The sequence below is a fragment of the Bos taurus genome, chromosome 4, assembly GCF_002263795.3.
Source record: "Bos taurus isolate L1 Dominette 01449 registration number 42190680 breed Hereford chromosome 4, ARS-UCD2.0, whole genome shotgun sequence".
NCBI classification, from domain to species: Eukaryota; Metazoa; Chordata; class Mammalia; order Artiodactyla; family Bovidae; genus Bos; species Bos taurus.
Window position 1 is genome coordinate 6,078,818 of NC_037331.1, and position 18,869 is coordinate 6,097,686.

At 42.9% G+C, this 18,869-nt stretch overlaps 1 protein-coding gene across 2 annotated transcripts in view; it reads right to left on the minus strand.

The window, feature by feature from the left end:
• Nucleotides 1–18,869, minus strand: part of VWC2 (von Willebrand factor C domain containing 2) — a 136,912-nt gene that overhangs the window by 88,041 nt on the left and 30,002 nt on the right. For both annotated transcript variants that reach the window (XM_010803968.4, XM_059885794.1), the window contains one exon: nucleotides 12,408–12,537. In XM_010803968.4, coding sequence (XP_010802270.2) covers nucleotides 12,408–12,537 — 130 coding nt within the window. The remainder of the gene's footprint in view (nucleotides 1–12,407; nucleotides 12,538–18,869) is intronic.

Consider the following 18,869-nt stretch of genomic DNA (forward strand, 5'->3'; position numbering starts at 1 on the left):
GCTAGCAATTTTATCACAGAACCAGAGGTTTCACATTATATATGACCTCCTATAAAACAACATGGCGATATTATCAGAGTGATAAAAATGTTCCAAGCCTTTGCCCTAATCATCTCACTCCTGGGAGGTTATCCTCAAGAAATAATTCAAAGCAAACAGAGGCCGCACACTTGGCGATGTTTCCTGCAGTTTTTCCCCTACTTTCCTCACCACTTTCATCATCATTCAAGGAAAGCAGCAGACACAATATTTACAGACCACTTCCCCTCTAGTTGATGAACTCATTAAGGGCAGGAACCTGACTCATCCTTGCATGTGATGGAAAATATATAATAAGTGCCTCCTTGTTTTATAAAAGCAATAAATATGCACACACACACAGACTCCTCTACAAAAGACCAAAAAAAAAAAAAGAGTCAAATATTCAACAAAAGAGCAGTTTTAATTACCTGTCTCCACCTTTCCTACATAAGAAGACAATGTGATTCAAGCTCTGGGCTGTGAGAAGGACCCATAGGGGAATTAACCTGCTTCAGGAAGCAGGTTAGCGAAGGTTTTCTGAGTGAGGACATTTGTGCTTACGTCTTTATAAGGAAGGGGGACTAGGAAGGGGCTCCAGGCTGGTCCTCTGCAAGTTCACAGAGCATCATGTAAAGTGGCCGAGCCTCGTGGAGACTGGTCTATGATCTGAGTCCTAGCACCGTCTGAAATCCAAGGTTAGATGCAGCTGGACTCTACGAAACACGCAAATAAAGCCAGAGTCGTGCACTTTCTGCCTAGAAGTTTCAACACGCACTTCACTCAGAAAAGCACTTCATTGTGATAATCAGGCAACAACGACTTTGTGGCAGTCTCTTAAAAACTGAGAGAATGCCCAATGTTTGCAAACAAAAGTGTCATTTTAAGCTATCCACAAATTTGCAATGAGGAGCTGATGATTCAAAGATTTCCCAAGGAGATGGGAAACAAATTAAGCTCCTGAATTCAAGAGATCAAACCCGACCCATCTCTTCTCTTGGTCTAACGTGTCAGAAGTGAAGAGATCTGAGAGCTGTCTGAGCTCAGGACACCGAGGACCCTGATCTGGCGTGGACCTTCGCAAACCCAGAGCTGATCTTAGTTCATGAAGGATGAGGAACACTGTGGGGCAGGTGAATGCTTCTCGAAAACATAAATATGGGTGCCCAGTGGGTTTTGTGAGGATTCATGGAATAGCCTCTGAATCATCGCTCCCACAAAACCAAAGTGTAAGTCAACACACGGAATAGAAATATGCTAGCACTTTGGAGTTGAGCTCTTGGGAAATGCTAACAAGGAGGTGAATAACGTTTTTACATTAAAAATACTGAGAAGGGAGTTAAAAAGTATAAACTTTGAGCTGTAAATTTTTTTATTTTTTTTGGTGGTGGTATAATGGTTAAGACCCCATATTTCTTTTTTTTTTTAATTTCATTTTATTTTTAAACTTTACAAATTGTATTAGTTTTGCCAAATATCAAAATGAATTTTGAGCTGTAAATTTATGTTACAGGGATATAACATACAGGATGGTGATTTTACTTAATACTGTGTTGTGGACGTGAAAGTTGCTGAGGTTAGATTTTTAAAGTTCTCATCAAAAGAAAAAATCTGTAATTGTATGGTGATGGACGTTAACCATTGGACATAAACCAATTTTGTAAAAATTTTGCAAATACACAAATATCGAATCATTAACAAATATTTAAAAATGCCATTTGCAGCAATATGAATGGACCTAGAGATGATCTTACTAAGTCAGAAAGAGAAAAATAAATATCACATGATATTATTTATATGTGGAATCTAAAATATGACACAAATCAACATATCTACAAAATAAAAACAGACTCGTAGACATATGGAAAAGACTTGTGGTTGCCAAGGAGTTGCGGGGGAGAGGGAAGGATTAGGAGTTTGGGATTAGGAGACACTACATAAGATGGATAAACAACAAGACCCTACTGTATAGCACCGGGAACTGTATTCAATATCCCATGACCAACCACAATGAAAAAAAAAAAAATATATATATATATATATCTGTATACCTGAGTCACTTTGGTGTACAGCAGAACTTAAAACAACATTGTAAATCAACTATACTTCAATAAAATTGAAAAACAAAGCATACCAAACCGGGGAAAAATATACCACATGCCTCATATCAGCAAGTTACTAAATCACTGTGATCAGATTTAAACTGTCTTCATTTTAATTTTTTAATATAAAAAATAAGAATAGTAAAAAATTCTACACCCCCAGAGACTGTAAATTGGAGTGAAAAAAAATTTAATTATGTATTATTTTTAGGAAAATTGTTCAGCAGGAAGTAATTTTCTCTGGGGCATTTCTTTTTGTAGGTAATATTTATCAGGACTTTCTTTTCTGCTTCGGCTACTAGAAAACGTATAGTCATCTCTGCAGCCTGTCTCTAATAATGAGCTGTTGAAACACAGGGTGTTGGGGAGCAGGGATCTGTACTAAACCATCCAACCATCTCATCCTCTGCTGCCCACTTCTCTTCCTGCCCTCAATCTTTCCCGGCATCAGGGTCCTTTTCAATGAGTTGGCTCTTCGCATCAGGTGGCCAAAGTATTGGAGCTTCAGCTTCAACATCAGTCCTTCCAATGAATATTCAGGGTTGATTTCCTTGAGGATATACTGGTTTGATCCCTTTCATGGATCATAGCCTTGTCGTGGCAAAGGGTTGGCATAACTCAATGAAGCCCAGAGCCACGTCGTGCAGGGCACCCAAGACAGAGGGGTCATAATGTCGAGTTCTGACAAACTGTGGCCCACTGGAAGAGGCAATGGCAACTCACTCTGGTATTCTTGCTGTGAGTACCCCACAAACAGTATGAAAAGGTAAAATATTACATGTTACATATTTCTATAAACTCTGAAATCTCTAGAAAAACAATGAAATGCTTCACAACCTCAAAAAGATCTCATTCATGCCTAAAGTTGCACAGCTCCATAGTATGCTTCTTTTCTTAAATTTGGAAGGAAAAATCAAAGACTGAGAAGATCAGTACCTCAAAGCAACAGTTTTTCAAGGATGGCCCCAGACCAAGAGCACCAGAAGCACCCAGGGAAGCACATACTAAAAACGCAAACTCTTTGGCCCCATTCTCATGCTTAGTTGCTCAGTCACATCCAATTCTTTGCAACCCCAAGAACTGTAGCCCCCCAGGCTCCTCTGTCCATGGGATTCTCCACGCAAGAATACTGGAGTGGGCTGCCATTCCCTCCTCCAGGGGATCTTCCCAACCCAGGGATTGAACCTCTGTCTCCTGCATTGCAGGTGGATTCTTTACTGTCTGAGCCACCAGGGAAGCCCTCTCTGGCCCCAGCCCTGACCACCTGGATCCAGAACTGTGCAAAGCAGGAGGGATCAGTGAGTCTGTGTTATAACAAGCCTTGCAGGTGATGCTCACCAGGCCTGAATGGGGTGAACACTGCATTCTGGGGTCTGGGATCCCCAAAGAGCACAATATTTGCATGAGACCTGGAGGCAGCCAGCAACCTCCATTCTCAGGGGATCTGCAGCCCTGTGTCCTAGGAAGCTGGATCGCCAAGAAGAGTCTAGAATGGCACAGGGAAGAGGCACTGAAGGAGGGAGAGAGGTGTTCACACTGTAAGTGAAGGGTAGAGAACCGGAGGTTTGCACATCTACATCAGGCATGGGGCTCCAAGCCCAGAAAGTCTAGAAAAAGCTACAAACCTTTATGGGCTTGTGTGCCTGCAACTTTTTACCACCTCCAAGCCCTTCAAGGTGCATAACAGTATATACTTAGCAGGGTCTCAGCTAAGCCACCAGTGCAGGTTTGAAAGGCTTAAGGAAAGATGAAAGGCTGTGTAGTCAAGGCTGGCCTTAGCAATCAGCCAAGGGAAATTACAAAAACTGCACTGGGCCATCTTTTAAAGAGATCTGTCTATATTTCTAACGGCTTTATTGAGGCATATTTGAAATACTATAAAAGTCATTAAATGCAAGCATACAATTTAATGATCTTAGTAACCAACACAATTAATAAACATTCCATCACCTCAGTAAATTCTGTTAATCCTCTGTCTGATCCCACGGGCTTTCTCTCTGTAAAAAATCTGTCTTCTCTACACATTCCAAATAAGTAAAATCATACAATATGTGGTCTCTGCAACTCGCTTCTTTCATTCAGGATGTTTTTGAGGTACAACCATTTTGTAGCATGCATAGTTTGCTGATTTCTCTTTTTAAGTTTTTTTAATGTTGGCCATTTTAAAGTCCACATTGAATTCATTAGAATATTGCCTCTGTTTTATATTTTGGTTTTGGGGCCACAAGGAATGTGGCATCTTAGCTCCCACACCAAGGATCAAACCAGCAGCCCCTGCATGGGAAGGCACAATCTTCACCATTGGACACCCAGGGAAGTCCTTGATTTCTTTTAATAGACCCTGATGGGGAAAGATTGAAGGTGGGAGAAGGGGACGACAGAGGATAAGATGGTTGGATGGCATCACCGATTCAATCAACATGAGTTGGAGTAGACTCCAGGAGTTGGTGATGGACAGGAAGGCCTGGCATGCTTCAGTCCATGGGGTCGCAAAGAGTCGGACACGACTGAGAGACTGAACTGAATATTCTACTGCATGGAAATAAACACATGCTGTTTATCTATTCACCACTGCAGGACATTTGGATTATTTTCATTTTTTCGGCTATGAAGGATAATCCTGTCATGAATATTTATCTTACACCTTTGCATAGACATATGTTTCATTTTCTGGGATTGAATTCCAGGATGGAATTGCTAGGACAGATATTAAGTTTTCTCTTCACTTTTTTTTTTCCTTCTCTTTTGGCCGCATCACGAGGCCTATGGGATCTTAGTTCCCTGACCAGGGATTGAACCTGGGCCCTGGCAGTGAAAGCTCTGAGTGCTAACCACTGGACTGCCAAGGAATTCACTTGCTTCACTTTTTAAGAAAATGCCAAACTGATTTTCAAAGTGTATGGACTAGTCCCACCAACAATGTGTTCTAGTTGCTGAGTCTAGTTTCTCCACATCTTCCACATCTTTGCCAAGCCTGGTATTGTCTTTATTAGTATTATTAAAACCATTCTAGTGGGGTATACTGGTATCTCACCGTGACTTTAATTTTTATTTCCCTAAGGACTAAGGAGGTTGAGAATATTTTGATGTGCTTATTTACATCTGTTTATCTTCTTTGCTGAACTATCTGTTCAAATACTCTGCTCGATTTTTATTGGGCTGTTTATGCCATTGTGTTATATGAGTTCTTTATGCACAATGGACAAAAGACTTTTATCAGATACATAATTTGTAAACATTCTCTCACAGTCTATAGCTTATATTTTCACTTTTGTAATCATATGTTCTGAAATATGGAAACTTCTCATTTCTATGGCATTCAATTTATCAGTTTTTCCCCCTTTTATGGATTATGGTTTTGGTGTTGAATCTAAGAACTCTTTACCCAACTAAAGGTCATGACGATGTTTTATTTGTTATTATATAAAAATTACATAGTTTAAAGCCTTACATTTAATTCTGTGATTCATTTTGAGTTAATGCTTGTATGTGGAGTGATCTAAGCAAGGATCTAAGTTATTTTTCTTTCTTTTTACACAAGGGTATGTAATAGCTCTAGCCCCATTTGTTGAAAAGACTTTCATTTTTTCCCCACTGAAAGTGCCTTTGTATGTTGGTGGAAAATAAACACATAAGGATTTATATTCTGGACTTACTTCTAGACTTTCAATTCTGTTTCATTACAGCATGTCTATGCTTGTACTAACATCACAGTTTTCGATTATTAAGACTTTAGAGTATGTTATGAAATTGGAGAGCACCAATTCTTCAATTTTGTTATTTTCCAAATTGTTTTGTCTATCCTTTATGATCCATAGGAATTTTAAGATCCCCTTTTCAATTTTTGACTCAAAAAGTATGCTGGGATTTGTACAGAATTTCATTGAATTTATAGATCAATTTTGGAAGAACTGCAATCTTGATGATGTTGAGACTTCTATTCATAAAATGTCTCTCCATTTATTTGTATCTCCTTTCTTTCCGTAATAATGTGTAGCTTTCAGTGTACAAATCTTGCACATTTGTTGTTAAATTTATCCCTTAGTATTCTACTGTTTTTGATTCTATTGCAAATAGAACTATTTTCTGTTTCATTTTTTACTGTCTATTGCTAGTGGTTCACTGCTTGCTACCCAAAAATAGACTTTTTATACATTAATCTGATGTTATTCTTCATTAGTTCTAATAGTTGTGTGTGTGTGTGTGTGTGTGTACTTTGGAATTTTTCAAATGCAGAATCATGACATGTCAGAGTAAAAGCAACTTACCCCTTAATTTACTCTATCATTATTTTCTTCTTTTTTTCACCATCATGTAGAATATCCACTACAGTAATGGATACAAGTAGCAAAAGTGGATAATCTTGCCTTTTCCCTGATCTTACTGACACAGCATCTAGCCTTTACTATTATGCATGACGTTACCTATGGCTATGGATTATTCTCTGGTGGCTCAGAGGGTAAAGAATCTGCCTACAGTGCAGGAGACCTGGGTTTGATCCCTGGCTTGGGAAGATCCCCTGGAGAAGGGAATGGCTACCCACTCTGGTATTGTTGCCTGGAGAATTCCATGGACAGAGGAGCCTGGTGGGCTACAGTCTATGGGGTCTCAAAGAGTCAGACACAACTGGGCAACTAACACTTTACTTTGCATAGATTATTCTTAGCTGCACTGTATCAGGATGAGACATTTCACTTTTTCTATTTTGTTGGGAGCTTTAATCATCAGTGAGTAATTAATATTGTCAAATACTTTTCCTTCATTTTTGAGGTAATTATTTTTTATTCTTCATCTTTTTGATAATATGTATACTACCTTGCAATCTGGGGATAAATTTCATCTGGTTATACTGTATCATCCTTTTTATGGTGCTGAATTCAGATTGTCAATATTTTGTTAAGGAGTTTTCCACCTATAATCACAGAAAAAATTGATCTGTAGTTGTGTTTTCTGTGTGATGTCCTTGCTTCACTTTAGTACTAGGGCCACAAGAATTCTCATTTTAAAAATTTATTTGTTTTTCACTGTGCTGCATCTTCATCACTGCACATGGGCTTTCTCTAGTCGCAGTGAGCAGGGGCTACTCTCAAGCTGCAGCATGGCAGCTTCTCATTGTGGTAGCTTCTCTCATAGAGCATGGGCCCTGGAGCACGTAGGCTCAGCGGTGGTGGCACGTGGGCTCTGTTGTCCCATAGCATGTGGAATCTTCCCAGGTCAGGGTTCAAACCCATGTCGCCTGCATTGGCAGGCAGATTCTCAGCCACTGGACCACCAGGGTCAACCACCTTGTCGATTTTCTTAGTGATTTTTCTAAGCATTAAAATATGCATCTTAATTTATCATTATACTACTCCAGATTAATACTAGCTTAATTTCACTAAAATAGGAAATTCAATTTACTTTTCTCTTGTGACTCTGCACCAAGAACATATCCTATTACATAGTGTTATGAAAATAGTGGTGAGTAGCAGCATTCTAGTATGTAAAACTCAGTGAGAAAACTTGTTGTATGATTCGTGGAACTAGAAGAAGGACACTGAGGTCCACATAGTGGGAATTCCTTTAAATTTTTCTCTCTCTACTCTTCGTCCCTACTTTTCCATCTCTCTGTTTTGATGTGTTAGAACGGTTTATTCATTTGTCAGATATATGTATTGCATATTTTCCCCAACATGTGGGCTGCTTTGCACTGGTGTAATAGTGTTGTTTGATGAATAGAGGTTCTTAATTTTAATAAAATTCAACTTATCAATTCTTTCCATATGATAAGTCTTTTAAGAATCTTTTAAAATTCAACTTTGCTGAATCAAAATTATAAAGATGTTCTCTGTTTTCCTCTGAAAGCATTATTTTAAATTTCATATTTAAATCTGTAATACATTTGGAATTGATTTTTTGGTACTATGTGAGGAAGGAGTCGAGATACCTTTATCTCCAGACTGCTATCCAACTCACCTAGTACCATTTACTGGAAAGATCGCACCCTCCCCTGTGCCACAGGATCAGCGTGATCATGCATCTGGTGATCTTTTATGCCTGAGTCTTTTCTGACTCTATTCTGTTCCCATTTGCCAGTTTTTTGATCTTTGAGACAATACCACAGCGTGTTCATCACTTTTATAGTGTAGATTTTACAGCTCCGTTATTCTTCTTCAGTATTTCACTGGCTAGCTTTCAACTTCTGTATTTCCATGTAGATTTTAAAACTTGGTAATTTGCACATAAAAGTCATTGTGTTTATTTTTTATTGGCATTATGCTGAATACATAGATTTTGTTTATTTAACAGAATAATTTGAGGCTGCCAACATCTTTATGTTACTGAGTTTTCTGATTATTATATTGTCTATCCTTCCATTTACTGAGGATTTCTTTAATTTTTCTCAATAAAGCTTTAAGATTTTTAAGTGTGGCAATCTTGTCCAAGTTTGTTATATTTACTTCTAATTATTTGATACGTATGATGTTATTTGAAAGAGTAGTTTTTTAATTCATTTATATTTGTTTGTTGCTAGAATCTAGACATAACAGCTGATTTTTACATACCAATTTTATAAAAGAAACAGTATAATCAAGTATTAATTTTGATACTCATAGTTTCCTTTATTTTTTATGGACAAAATTGTAGTATCTTAAGCAATGACCAAGTGTTTCCATGAGATAGGTACTATTTCTTTGGTAAAAATTTTAGAAAAGTATAATGTTGAAGCCATGTGGGAATGGTCTTTTCCTTATGAGAAGGATGTCTCGCACACACACACACACACACACATCATTTGATGCTGTGCAACTCACAACATGTGGTTTAATTATGATCTTATCCTGCTGTCTGAAATACACAAGGGAAAAAAACAAAATCCAACTGTGTCTAATTCTTAGTGCCTCTCACATGTTTTCCAAGAAAGTGTGTCTAGTAATGTGAAATCTCTGTATTTATCTTTAAAGTTTTGTAAAAACTGTCCTTTTCCTCTAAAAAATAGCCGTCCTCATTCTCTGGTGGAAATAAAGCTGTAAATAACTAACATCAAGTAGCAGTGAATACTCCAGGGGGATACACAATCCCTGTGAATTGTGCTTTTGGTATACATATCCCCCCTCAGGTATAACATTCCACATTGGAGAACCAGAGTTAGTCCCAACAAGACTCTCCCATTTCAAGGCCAACACCCTACATCCGTCAGCTTTCTTCCTCTGAGTACTCAGAGTAAGGAAACGTGCACACACGCAGGACGGAGCTTGAAGGGAATGTGTGTGGTGGGTGTGAGCTGCATGAGGCGCACGAGTGCCAGGGAGAACTCTGAATCCTGAAAGTCAGCAGAACGCTCCCTGTATCACCAAAAAAATCCGAAAACCAGCCCCACACAAACCACCATTTTATCAGAGAACATCCTTGGGAGATTGATCTATGCAAGACAACAACGTGAACGTTTTAAGTTGCATGTGATTTGCGATCATTTATTTATATTCTAGGCATTCTTGATTTCAAACTTCTGCACCTTTGATGCAAGTGATTTTGGCAGCTTGCAACTGAACTGTTATTATGCTTCTGTTGGGAGAAGGAGTTAGTTAATGCCACAGGTTAAAACATTAGAGTGTGAAAGTGAAGACTGATTTCCCAAGATCAGGAGTTAAAACCTTCATGTTCCACCCAAGCTAAGTCTATCCAAGCATGTAATTTTATATAAGGCATCACTTCTGATGTCCTGTAATCTGTAACCTATCAGATGTGTAACTTTTTGTTATGAAGATACTGATTTTTGTGTGCAGCTATAGGGACAGACCGCCATAAATTATTCACTGATCTCAACAGCTATTACAGGACTTTCATATCTGGGAGAAACTGTTCTCATTTTTCAAGCAAAATTTTCACTAAGAATTCCAGGCACCATCTGCCCTGTCAAGGTCAAAATACCCTACACCTAAAGAGACAGATGAAAACCAGATTATATCTAGTGAATAAGTTATAACAAAACTTAAAGAGAACTTACATGATTAGACACATTTAAATTTATTTATGGGTCCATTTCTGAAAGTAAAAAGTTTTTTTATATAATTGGATCAAACCTTTGAATACAAATCCTTTTGTAATAATCCTTCTTAATCTAGCTTTTTAAAAAACATATTCATCCTCCTTCTAAGAGTCTCTAAGATAATACTCACCAAATCCTGCCTTACTTCATTTTATGCTGTCTCTCAAAGTTAGAGGCAGAGTGTTTAGAAGTTTGACTTCAGAACAACCATCTTCTCTCCCCTCAAAACATCAGTACAATATTAAAACATCCCGCGAGTCTCTGGTCAGACCTTATTTATACAGAATTTACTTTTGAACATTGTTTGCTTATCCAAAAAATAAAATTATGTCTTAATAATAAAAACTGAACCAAACAGAAATAAGTGACTTTAAATCTTCATAACATTTCAACATATTCACACAAGATAAAGAATTAATTCAAAGAATTTCTAACTCTATACTGTAACTGGGATATATCTTCAGGGCAAAAAGAACTGCAAAAAAATCGTGAACTTTGCCCAGTAGGTTTCATGCTGATTGTGGTACAAACAGAAGATATCCTGCGTGTTTTATGGAAAAGAACAACTAAGCAAATATATTGATAATATTGAGTTATATACAGAGATGGGGACAAAGATAGAGATCAAAAGACATAAAGCAAACAAAACAGGGAAATTTGAACAATGGGTATAGATAGTGAAGGATATATCTCTGTTCCTTGTGCTATTTATCAATATTCTGTAGGTTTGAAATTTTTATAAAGCTTTTGGGGTTGAAAAAATCCTCAAGGATGCAAGTCACGTTTTCCTATCTTTTGTAAACATTGAGATGAGGACTCCCTGACTGTCTAAGGCCAAAACTTTGTTTTTTATCATAACTGACAAGTGAGACACAGTATCTTGGATACTTAGGACGCCAACTATTTGAGCTACTTGTATTGAAGCTATTCACTAAATACTGTTGACTCGGGGAGAGGCGGAACCAGGCCGCCAAGCTCAGCGCACTGCAGCCTGGACCTCAAAGGTCCTGGTCCCAAACCTACGCAGTTACCAGCTCCCCCTTCTCCAGGCTCCCTTCTCTCCACAGCCCACTGAGATGCTGCCGCATCCTGCTTCCACAGAAACTTCACCTCCTCTCCTATTGACTTCTTTCAAGAATCGAAAAATCTCCCGTGGTGACATCTGGCTGTCTGTGTGTGCCTGGAGGTGTCTGTGGCACCTCACAGCCACACAACAGCGATGGGCATTATGGCAGAATCTCAGAATGACCTCAGACACTAGTAACAGCCCGGGTAACCATCCGCCACTGACCAGGCCCACATCTCCTGGCTTGATGTCCAGCAACTCCACAGCTGACAAGCTGGTAACCTCACAAGTAAGCTCATCACTTCTTTGACACACTCTGGCCATGGGGGAGTTGCTTTCATCTTTCTGAGACACCCTGCTCTGGCCTCATCTTGCATCATGGCCTTGGGGCCACACAGAGGCAGCCCAACACCCTCCCAAGGCAGGACCCCCCTGTACCTGAAGATGCGCTTGCGTGACCAGAGTCAACTCTCTTCCAAGCGCTTCATCCATCCACCCACCTGGGTCACAGTTGTTCAACCCCCCTCCTGAAGAACCCACTCTCATCAACACTCCCATAAGTGGTGCCCAGACAGGCTCAGAGCTCAGGTACAAAGCAGTTTCCACCCTGCAGGTTGAGGAGACACTCTCCCTGGCTAACCACGTCCCTCCTGCCATTTCTCTTTGACAAAGCACAGGAGGCTTCCCATCTCCCCTGGCCTCTCACACGGAAGAAGAGAGGCTTCTTTCTCTTCCTGCCAAATTTGCTTAAGAAAAACATTCAACGGTGTTCCACGTTTAATTCACTTAGTAATGAAAAGTAAATGAGCCCAACCGGCATGTTTGATTTGTGGCGGAAAGAGAGAAACTGCTTTGCAAGAACAAACAAAGTTAAATTAAAGTAAGCGACTCGCCCCGACAGTGGAAATTGAATTTTCCTCCAAAGAACTTAAACACCTTTAAAGCATGGAACTGATACCAATAAGAGGGCTGGCCTTACTGGAACCCAGCTCCCGCAGGTTCCCCGGAGCCCAGAGGGCAAGGACTCGCGTGCTAGGGCGTGGATGCAAATACCGAAACTCACAAGCGTCCCATCCTGCAGCCTGCTCTTCCCGTCCTGCGTCTCATCGTGCCTCTCTTCCTGCGTCCACGGAAAGCGCTCGGGAACGCGTGCGTCATTGCCGCGCGCAGGGCTAACCGCGCAGGCACCTACCGTTTTTGCAGATGGGGCAGCACTGGTCCGGCTCGTACACGGGGTCCACGCACTCGGTCTGTGGACACGCGGACACCGCGCACAGCACTTCCCCGCTGGCCTCGCAGCGGCACCGCTCGCACGGCGACACCTGCAACACAGGCCACGGTCAGGGGCAGCGTCTCCGTCCTCTGCTGAAACCTCACACACTTCCCCAGCCCACGAGGACAGGGACTGACGTTGAGGAGGCTCCCCTGGGCGTGAGTACACCGACCCGCCGGGGACCCCGAGATTGCTCTCTCCCTCTTCGCTCCACACTGGGGAGCCTCTATTTTTATTAACCCACATAGTGAGCTTCTTTACAAACTTTGTTGAAGAAAGATTTTTGTTTCTCTAAAAATTACACAGCACGTTGTACTGAGTTCTTGCCCACCCAGGCATCCTGTAGATCCTGCATAGCCCTGCCCAGGGCCAGCCGGCCTTCAGGGCCCACTCTTATCATCTCTGCCCAGTGAAGAAAGCGGAGCAGGACAGGAAGGGGAGGGGTGATGGAAGGAGAAACCTAGGGCTTCTCAGAGCTGGGCACCTGGCCAGGGGCTGTCCCAACACGACCTCATTTAAGGCTCAGGGCAGCAGTAACCACACCTACTCCAATGGTGGTCCTTGTTTCTGGCAAGGAAACTGAGGCTCAGGTGTCAGGCAATGGGCCACAGGTGGGGCAGACCTTTCATCAGAGGCAGGGCTTCGGCTCCAGAGCCCAGGGCCACTCCTGGGCCATCGCTTCCATCACCCAGTGTCACCACATCCTTCACATCCTGGTGCCAACTGTCCTCGCTGAATTTGCCAGCCGCTGGCCCCAATGCCCCCTTTTTGGCTGTCTCCAATCCAGCACAATAAGGGGCTTCCCAGGTGGTACTAGTGCTAAGGAAGCTGCCTGCCGAAGCAGGAGATCTAAGAGACGTGGGTTCCATCCCTGGGTCGGGAAGGTCCCCTGGAGGAGGGCGTGGCAACCCACTCCAGTATTCTTGCCTTGGAAATCCCATGGACAGAGGAGCCTGGGGGGCTACGATCCATAGGGTCGCACAGAGTCAGACACTACTGAAGTGACTCAGCATGCAGTCAAGCATTATGGCCATTCCTGGCAAGGCTGGACACTGCCAACAAATCCCCCCTGTAGTAACTCAGACAGGTCGTGGTGGGGATGACATTTATTTTCCTGGAAATCCCCAGTGGAGTGAGTTTTCATCTGGGTTGACCCATGATAAAGTGAAACAGGACATGCAGACCCAGCAATCGGACCCTGTGATGTGGGACAGTGCAGATGAGGGGAGGACTGTCAAACCGAGTTTTCTGGACAGGGAAGCCCTGATTCACTTTTGCTGGTAACACCTGTGGCACAACCAGCACCACACAAAGGACTCTCATGGCTGCTCCCTCAGACTAAACAGTGCAGATGCCCCAAACTGGAATCTCCACTCAGTGAGCTGACATCTCCACCGAGGGGCTCGCTTACTGCATGAAGCAAAAGCTCTACTTGTACTCAAAGACATGGTTTTCAGGCACTAAACCACTTGTAGCTGAGAATCAGGAGTGAGGGGATATAAGTGTGTGTGTTCACACTTGAAAAGTAGGAGAAATAAGACACTGAAAAAACACTTTAGAGTTGCCCAGAGTTGACTGGTTTGCATTACAATCTTAGAAGTTAAAGTCAATCTGCCAGCAATGTAAAGGCACATATTTACGACGCGGTGCAGGCATGGGAAGGTTCTCTCGCTTCCATAACGAGCATGGCTCCGCTGCTCCCCTTCTGTCCTCTGTCTCCTACCAGTTCCCCGCTCAGCCAGTAGCATCCTCGTGTCCAGGGTGGGTTCACTCAGTGAGCAGGATATGAAAAGAATTGTGGAATTTTCAAAAGCAGAGATCCTGAGTTGCAAGGGCTCCAGCTCACTATAGGTCAGAGGCTCCAGAGTGGAGGCATAAAGCGCAGAGTGGGTGGGTTAGACAGAGAGGAGGCACTTTCCACTCCAGAAGTGAGGATAGTCCCACTGGGAGGGCTGGAGACTCAGGGAAGAGCAAGAGGGCCGGGAGTCACTGCCGTCTGTCCTCAAGAAATGGGCACAGGGAGCTCCCTGGTGGGCCACTGGTGAAGACTCCATGCTCCCAATGCAGGGGCACAGGCTCAATCGTCGGGTCAACTAAGATCCTGCATGCCTCATGGTGTGGCCAAAAAAGGGCAACAGCCAGGCACCACACACGCCCTGGCTGTCATGCAGGAAGCAGGAAAAAGCCCCATTTGGGTTTGGGAATTTGAAAGGAGAGAAGGGCCCTCCTGTCCTGTCCCCAGGACAGGGCCAGAAAGGCTTCATCACAGGTCCTAAGTAGCCCCTCCTGGAAATCAGTCTTCTTCCTGCTCTGGGCCTGAGACAGCACCCTGCCCCACCACAGAGCCATACTCAAATCACACAAGCAGCTTGGACTGCTGTTTTCTTTAAGGACTGCAACTTGGGACTTCCCTGGTTGTCTGTGTTGAGTCCTGCCTCAAGGCCACAGAAGCAGAGCCCAGAACCAAAGTCACCTCTGAAGCTGACTTGTAACTGTTATCAAAAGCCCCCGTGATCTTCACGAACAGATTAGGTGACTCTAAATTAGGCAAAGATGCCAAACAGGTGGTGCCAGTAGTGAAAAATCCACCTGCCAATCCAGGAGACATAAGAGATGCGGGTTTGAGCCCTGGGTCAGGAAGATACCCTGGAGGAGGGCATGGCAACCCACTCCAGTATTCTTGCATGGAGAATCCCATGACAGAGGACCCTGGAGGGCTACAGTTCACAGGGTCGCAAAAAGCTGGACACAACTGAAGTGACTTAGCACGCACACATACCACCCTACACTGCCCTAACCAGTTACCTAGTGCCAACCTTCCAGCAGGAATTTTCTTTGTTTGAAGGCTATAAAAATCAGCTACTAACCTACGAAGATCATGGCATCTGGTCCCATTACTTCATGGGAAATAGATGGGGAAACAGTGGAAACAGTGTCAGACTTTATTTTGGGGGGCTCCAAAAACACTGCAGATGGTGATTGCAGCCATGAAATTAAAAGACGCTTACTCCTTGGAAGAAAAGTTATGACCAACCTAGATAGCATATTCAAAAGCAGAGACATTACTTTGCCAACAAAGGTCTGTCTAGTCAAGGCTATGGTTTTTCCAGTGGTCATGCAGGGATGCGACAGTTGGACTGTGAAGAAAGCTGAGTGCTGAAGAATTGATGCTTTTGAACTGTGGTGTTGGAGAAGACCCTTGAGAGTCCCTTGAACTGCAAGGAGATCCAACCAGTCCATTCTAAAGGAGATCAGTCCTGGGTGTTCTTTGGAAGGAATGATGCTAAAGCTGAAACTCCAGTACTTTGGGCACCTCATGTGAAGAGCTGACTCATTGGAAAAGACTCTGATGCTGGGAGGGATTGAGGGCAGGAGGAGAAGGGGACGACAGAGGATGAGATGGCTGGATGGCATCACTGACTCGATGGACATGAGTTTGGGTGAACTCCAGGAGTTGGTGATGGACAGGGAGGCCTGGCGTGCTGCGATTCATGGGGTCACAAAGAGTCGGACACGAGTGAGCGACTGAACTGAGCTGAACTGAACCTACGAAAACTGTTGACTCTCCCCAGTCTGTCGGGAAGTCTGCCCGCTGTACTCACAGCGCCCACATTATCTCTGTTCTTTGTCCTTAATAAACTCACTCCCTTCTGAAATGCTCTGTGTCTGGAAATTATTTTCCAACCCATGCTCAAACTGCCTCAACAGTCCAGTGGTTAAGACTCTGCACTGTCAGTGCAGAAGGCCCACGTTCAATCTCTGGTCAGGGGACTAGATCCCACATACTGCAAGCCACAATAAAGATAGAAGATCCCATGCTGACTTGGCACAGCCAAATTAACTCATGAATAAATTAAGTAACTTAAACTAATAAATAAGTTTTTTTTTAAAAAAGGTTAGCAACTTGATCAAAGGTTGGATTGTGGGTTTTACTATCATGAAATATTTGGAAATCCTGGTTCAACTATGCGGAGGTTTGTTTACTTCTCAAAAATCGGAGTTTAGGCTTACAGTCAAGATCACAAGGGTGTTCCTCCCAGACTTCAGCCCGTGCTCTGCCTTCCCCAACCACGTGTGTGGCTGAAAACCCGCTTGCCCAATGGTAGCAGGTGGGGGCAGCAGACTGGCCTCTAGGACCCTGGTGGGAGGTCGGCCTGCCCAGGGCCTGATTGGATTCCACTCGGCTGCTCTGACTCCAGGCGCCAGGTCTGAGCACTGCCCGAGCCACAGAATCCTCAGCTACCAGCTCGAGCCCCAGAAGGCCTCCTGCCACCCCATGTTCTCTGCCCTTCAGTGCAATCTGAAGGTAAGGATGCCTAGTGCATTCCTGAATCTGTGAGCAGCAACGTACGCTTCTAAGGTGCATTTCTGCAGTCTCTCCTGTTAGCAATAGCTACCTATACTGTGTATAACACATCCAATGACTGGAATATCACCCTCTGCAGTCTTCCAGTTACAAATCCAAGTTTTGTACATATCAGAAATTAGATGCAGAGCCTGGAAGAGCACTTGGTCATTTGAGGAAGAGGAGTCCACTCTCAAGGAACCCATCATGGACTGGAGTAATCAACTGTTGTGTTGAAGGAGAAGAACACGATTCTTCAGAATGAGAGTAAAGATAAGCTCTATGTCATTCATTCATTTATCCAGTCCTGAGGCCAGATGACGAGCCCCCACTGTGTGCTATTTCCAGAAAGGTGGGAACATGGGTCATGGCTGGGAGGGGGGATGATGGCTAGGAAGCCTGGTGAGGGGCCAGCAACTGACCAGCCTGGGATCCAAGTCTGGATGCCGAGGGCCTCTCTGTCTCACAGGCCTCCTCTGCTTTCAGAGTCACGCCAGGGACCGTGACTTACAAACAGCTTTAAAGTGGATCTCATCTGAAGGGTTTCCTTAAAGAATCTGCCTGCAATGCAGGAGACCGTGGTTCTATCCCTGGGTCAGGAAGATCCCCTGGAGAAGGAAGTGGCAAGCCACTCCAGTATCCTTGCCTGGAGAATCCCATGGACAGAGGAGCCTGGTGGGCTATAGTCCATGGGGTTGCAAAGAGATGGATACTACTGAGCAACTAACACTTTCACTTTCAACCTGAAGCAAAACCATGAAGAACAGACTTGCTGGAACATGTTTTCGCTGAACCATCTATGAACAGATAAAAGAAAGATACTAACTTGACAGTGACTAGAATGTTTTCATAGTTAGAACCTTAGAATGCTCAGTAATGACGTACATGTCCATATCACATGTGCATAGGCAGTAAGACTCTACATTAAATACTGAGTTTATTTCTAAACAATTAAGTAGGAACAAGCAATGGAAGTCACACATGAAATGATTCTTAAATGTAAAATGAGGCCTTCATGATGGATACTGCTTGCAACAATCGCCTCACACATAAATGATCTGTATAAGTGAGTAGTGGTTTGGGAAGACCTTCTGTGCAAGTCATCTATTAGTGGTTGTATTTTATCCCATATATTTCACATTCATGAATTCAGGTGCAGTCAGATCTCTGTCTGTAAGGAGCTTTGCCTTGTGTCATTTCATAACCATGATTATCATCATTATAACTGTGAGAAGGACCAGGCTGTGAAACACAGCAGAAAACTACTGTGTTCAAAGGCAGAATTCAAATCCCACTCTTGTCTGTGTCCTAAATGTCTTTCTATTCTCAAAGCAGCAACTTATTTTGTACAACATGTACTTTTTTTTTTTACTTCTTTTACCCAGCATTGTGACCTTGAGATGTATCTCTGCTGTAGCATACCATTCCTTTTTGATCATATTCCATTGGATAGACATGCTGCTGTTTGTGTATCCATTTACTTGCTTATGGACATTTGGGTTGTTTCTAGTTTGGGGCTGTTACCCATAAAGCTGCAATGAAAACTTGGGGACACAGAAAAGAAACTAATTTCCAGACACTTCCTGCTGCTCCATCCCGCCTACACAGCACCTTCTCCTCACCATCCGGCAGAATGTCCACCTTCTTGGGAATACCAATATACTTTTCTTAAATCCAGTTTCTACACATCTTTCTGTCCTGTGCTGCCAGAAAAGGCCGGTGGCCCAGGTGAGAAGTCAAAGATTCCTTGTATCACCTGAATTCTGCTGTCTGACTAACAACCAGCATTATATTTCCAATCTAGGACTTTGTCCTGGGGTTGCTGGCATGGAAGCCATGAAACCTCACTAATTCCACGCTGAATGCAGGTGCCCCTGCCAGAACAGATGAATCAGAGACCATGAAAATCCTAGTTAAATGTCCCAAGAAATTGTAACATTTTCATAGATGGGATTAATTTATGCACGAAGAGATGTCAGCCCAGACCTTTCTCAACTAAAATCATTCAACCTGAAATAAACTCTTCTCTTTATTTT